The sequence below is a fragment of the Rhea americana genome, unplaced genomic scaffold (genome assembly GCF_003343005.1).
Source record: "Rhea americana isolate MKP2758 unplaced genomic scaffold, rheAme1 scaffold_935, whole genome shotgun sequence".
Lineage (NCBI taxonomy): Eukaryota > Metazoa > Chordata > Aves > Rheiformes > Rheidae > Rhea > Rhea americana.
The window spans coordinates 4,125-8,635 of record NW_028187128.1 but is presented as its reverse complement, the minus strand read 5'-3'; the positions used below and the strand labels follow the sequence as shown (position 1 = coordinate 8,635).

The following is a 4,511-nucleotide window of genomic DNA, read 5'->3' as shown; positions in this document are numbered from 1 at the left end:
TGCCTTAGGGAGAAGCACCTAGACTCTGAGAACACGGAAATGCTACTGCAAGACTGCATGTGGGCAACTGGAAGGAGCCCGATGTGTTGCTGGCCAGAAGGGGAGGGCTGAGATCCCCCCCACACACACATATACCCTTGGAAAGAGTGCTGATGAGCACTTTGGAAGTGGATTCCTCTGCTGTTCACAGTGCTATTTCTTGTTGGTAGCATGCAAAAGAAACTTTCTGCAACTGTCTTCAGCCTTCGAGGTGGGACCACAGGGCATCTGGGAACAAGCCAGCACTCCTCCCTCTGCACCAAAGCCAGAGTGAATCCTTTTGCCTCTCTGGAATCAGAAATGGTCATTCTGAGTGCAGCAGAAGTGTGGATGATTTCTACTTCCAAGAATCCTCCTCCGGTGTGACAGGGTTCAATTCAGCTAAAGAAAACAAACCAAAAAAAGTCTTTAAACTATTCATGAACCTGCATTGTTTAGAATGGAGTGGATTAAATCTGACCGGAACTGGGAATATAAATCTTAGTCACGTCTGTTCCCATGTACGCAGTGCTGTTGGTCAGGGCTGACTCCTCAGGAGCCCATGGGCAGAGGCCACTGCTCCTCATGGCAAACTCAGCCAGCACAAACCAGAGTTTAAACCATGGAGCTCAGTGATGGTGCAGCTGAGATGGGGAGTGCTAATGTGTGTGTGTTTCGGGGGAGGGGGTTTGAAAGAGCTTTGCTCAGAGAAGTGTGTCCTAATTTGTGTCTATCTGTTCTTCCTTGGACAGTCCCCCAAGCTCAGGAGGTGCAACATGTCCAACAGCAGCTCCCTCAGTGAGTTCCTCCTCCTGGTGTACGCTGACACACGGGAACTGCAGCTCTTGCACTTCTGGCTCTTCCTGGGCATCCACCTGGCTGCTCTCCTGGGCAATGGCCTCATCATCACAGCCGTAGCCTGTGACCACCGTCTCCACACCCCCATGTACTTCTTCCTCCTCAACCTCTCCCTCCTCGATGTTGGCTTCCTCTCCACCACTGTCCCCAAATCCATGGCCAATTCCCTCTGGAACACCAGGRCCATTTCCTACTCGGGATGTGCTGCCCAGGTCTTCCTGGTTTTCTTCTTGWTTTCAGCAGAGTATTCTCTCCTCACTGTCATGGCCTATGACCGCTAYGTTGCCATCTGCAAACCCCTGCACTATGGGATCCTCATGGACAGCAGAGCCTGTGTCAGAATGGCAGCAGCTGCCTGGGCCAGTGGGTTTCTCAATGCTCTCCTGCACACTACTAACACATTTTCACTACCGCTCTGCCAAGGCAACACAGTGGACCAGTTCTTCTGTGAAATTTCCCAGATCCTCAAGCTCTCCTGCGCAGAATCCTACCTCAGGGAAGTTGAGCTTCTTGGGATTAGTGGCTGTTTAACCTTAGGTTGCTTTGTTTTCATTGTACTGTCCTATGTGCAGATCTTCAGGGCTGTGCTGAGGATCCCCTCTCAGCGGGGCCGACACAAAGCCTTCTCCATGTGCCTCCCGCACCTGGCCGTGGTCTCTCTGTTTGTCAGCACTGTCATCTTTGCCTACCTGAAGCCCTCCTCCTTCTCCTCCCCAGTTCTGGATTTGGTGGTAGCTGTTCAGTACACAGTGGTGCCTCCAACACTGAACCCCCTCCTCTACAGCATGAGGAATAAGGAGCTCCAGCAGGCACTGAGGAAACTGTTTCAGCTGCTACTAGTTCAGCAGCAATGAGCTGCCCATCTCTCCTCACAACTGATYCMYAGTTTATCTCCAGCAACACTTGTGCACTGGGAGTTCTGTCTGTGATAGCCATGTTTGYGTACAAACCTRTGAATTCCTCCCACATTTCTGGAAGCACAAACCTTGTCTTTCTCACACAGAGGCYTTCTGTAAATCTGCCTGTCACTGTGCTAGACCTGGCCTCCCAAGTAGCATCTCTGTAATAAAAACAGATCTCCTTACTACTGTGCCTGAATGATGGGGTTTTTTCCAAAGCTGGAGCCAAGAATCTGATCAGAAAATTACACCCAAAAAGTCCCTGTTGTTGTGTTTACATTTTCCATGGGCTAAGGGGCATCATCGCTTTTGGGTGATGTGTGTGGGAATGAGGGCTGGATTCAGCTGTCGCTTGCGTGTGCCCAGGGTCCCTGGAGAGGGTGAGTGGTCAAGAGGTGTCTGCTGGGGACTGTCCCACAAATTGGAGGGCTGGTGACAGATGGCCATCCTTCTGGAAGGGAATATGGAGTCAGAGAGCACAGGGCATCTCCAGGGGCAGCATGTACCTGGAATGGGCAGTGAGTGGAGATTCCCCAAACCAAGCAGAATAAAGTAAATATAAAGGGCCAAAGCAAGGAATGCCYYACATGTCCGTCAGGAGAGGGAGTGGGCTGGGTCTAATGACACCTCTGAACACATCCTGAGCAATGTGCAATGCCCTGTGATTGCTCCATCCATCCTCCACAGCCAGAGATTCTGGGTGGGAGGTTGTCAGATGCAGTGATGCTGGTCCAATAGCCGCTTCGCTGATCAGCATAGCCAAGGCAGAGTCACCCTGGGGCCTGCTCGCCATACAGAGCAGCACCACCATACCAGGGCCTATGCAGGCACCACCCTAGGGGAGGGGTGCTAGAATGGGTGACCAGGCCGGCATGGACCCACTGACCTGGGGAAAGGCTCTCTGGGGAGCAAGGATGCCTGCAGAGAAGAAAGGAGCAATGGTTTGCTTGTGGGGAGGAATAAATGAAAACCTGATGCTATGTTTGTCAGTTCGGGGCAGGCTGCTGTGTCACTGGATCCTGAGGCTCCTCACTCCCATGACTCTCATGCTGTCCTCGGTAGAAGGGTGGCCAGAGGGTCTGCAGACAGCCAGGGTTAAGGATGTCGCGGCCATGGGAGCAGTGGAGACATGGAATGACTGGCCACTGCTAGACCACAGTAGACCACAGCCGTAGAGCCGGTGGGGGGGGTGACATACCTCTCTGACTCCCCCCACCGCCCCGTAGCTGCTGTGCTCTTCAGAGTGCCTAGATTATGGGTAAACATCCAGATCTTTGCAGCTCCCTGCAGCAGGCACTGCCGTGGATCATCCTCATCTTGAGCTGCTCTACTAGGTGGGCTGGGGAGAGGGCAGAGGAGGTGGGGACAGATGGGGAGGAGCTGGGCTGGGCAGCACAGGGCCTGGGTGAGGAGAAGTGTCAGCAGGCAGCTACTGCATGTGAATGGCAGTGTGGGAGCACAGAGGTGTGTGCTTGCAGGGCAAATGCAGGTCTCCTGGGAAAGGCACCAAGACATGGCGAGCGCGGAGGAGAAGAGCTCAGGTTCTTCCCTGTACTACATGCTGCGACTACAAGGCAGAAAAAGGAGGGTCAGATATCAGCACAGGGTGGGTACTCAAGGATCAGGGGAGGTTAATCAAACTAGATTTAATAGAAGACTTGCACTACAAACTGATTGGGGAGGCCTGGGAATGCCTGGGAGGGTCGCTAATGAGAGGCTACTGGAAGCATGTGTTGGACACAAAGGTGGGACTCAACTCATTGTACCCTTGGGGCCCTTCAATCTACTAGAACTCTTTCCTTATCTGAGCTGTGCTCAGCTTGAGCAGCCACTGGCTGTGAAGCAGCTCAACATTATTGACAAGATGGAATATGCATGTCTGACCTTGGCAGGAGTTTGGTCAGTGTGCAGGGAACACACTCTGGGGCTGTGATCACGCACTCTGCCAGTCCCCTGACTCACTGCCAGATCTCCCAAAGATCTTCTCCCTACATACGCACACGATGAGGAAGTTTCCCCATGGCCATTCTTCCAGGCTAGTTCGTCCAGGGTTGACAGCGCACCCCACTTGTGGGATGGTCCATGATCTGCTCCATCCTTTTGCATGTCTCCATATCCTGATGGAGGGGAAAAGGCCAGCCTTGCATGGCTTCTCTTCTGCATGAGACCCCTGGCAGATCCCAGAGCATGGTGTCTGCTGAAGCCTGCACGGGGCACGGCCTGGGCTGGGCAGGGGCTAGGTGAGGCAGTCAGGAACTACAGGCCAGATGGTGAGGTACCAAAAAAGGTACTTTGTGTCTCGCTGCCTGTCCCATCACCATGACCATGACAGATGATCTGGATACATGCTTGAACCTGACTTTCGTCTCTGGGCCGGCCTCGCTCGGCTCAGGTGGGTACTGTGGGATGGCGCCCTTCCTGCTGATCTCTCCCCCATGCCAGTCATGTGACTGTCTTTGGCTCCCACCTCCCAGTCTCGGAGCAGTGGGCCCTTGCTATGCATGGACTGTGGCAGAGCTACAATGAGAAAGTGAACCTGCACATACCCAGCTGAGTCTCCTCCAAAAAGACCAAGCATGCCACAAAAGATGTCTTGGCCAGCTCTTGGAGAGTTGTGCAACTAGCTGCCCAACACGGTGGCATGCACTCAAGAAGGCAGTGGTGCACGTGCAAGGCCCCAGAAACCTCCTGCTGAGCTGTCAGGGAGCTGAGTGCTAGCTTTAGTAGAGAGGCTGA

The 4,511-nt window shown here is 53.4% G+C and overlaps 1 protein-coding gene across 1 annotated transcript; it reads left to right on the top strand.

The window, feature by feature from the left end:
• The first annotated feature begins 794 nt into the window (after nucleotides 1-794).
• LOC146584395 (olfactory receptor 14A16-like) lies at nucleotides 795-1,730 on the top strand. Its single transcript, XM_085324840.1, has one exon. It carries the CDS (start codon nucleotides 795-797, stop codon nucleotides 1,728-1,730), a length of 936 nt encoding a protein of 311 aa, XP_085180966.1.
• The last annotated feature ends 2,781 nt before the right edge of the window (nucleotides 1,731-4,511 follow it).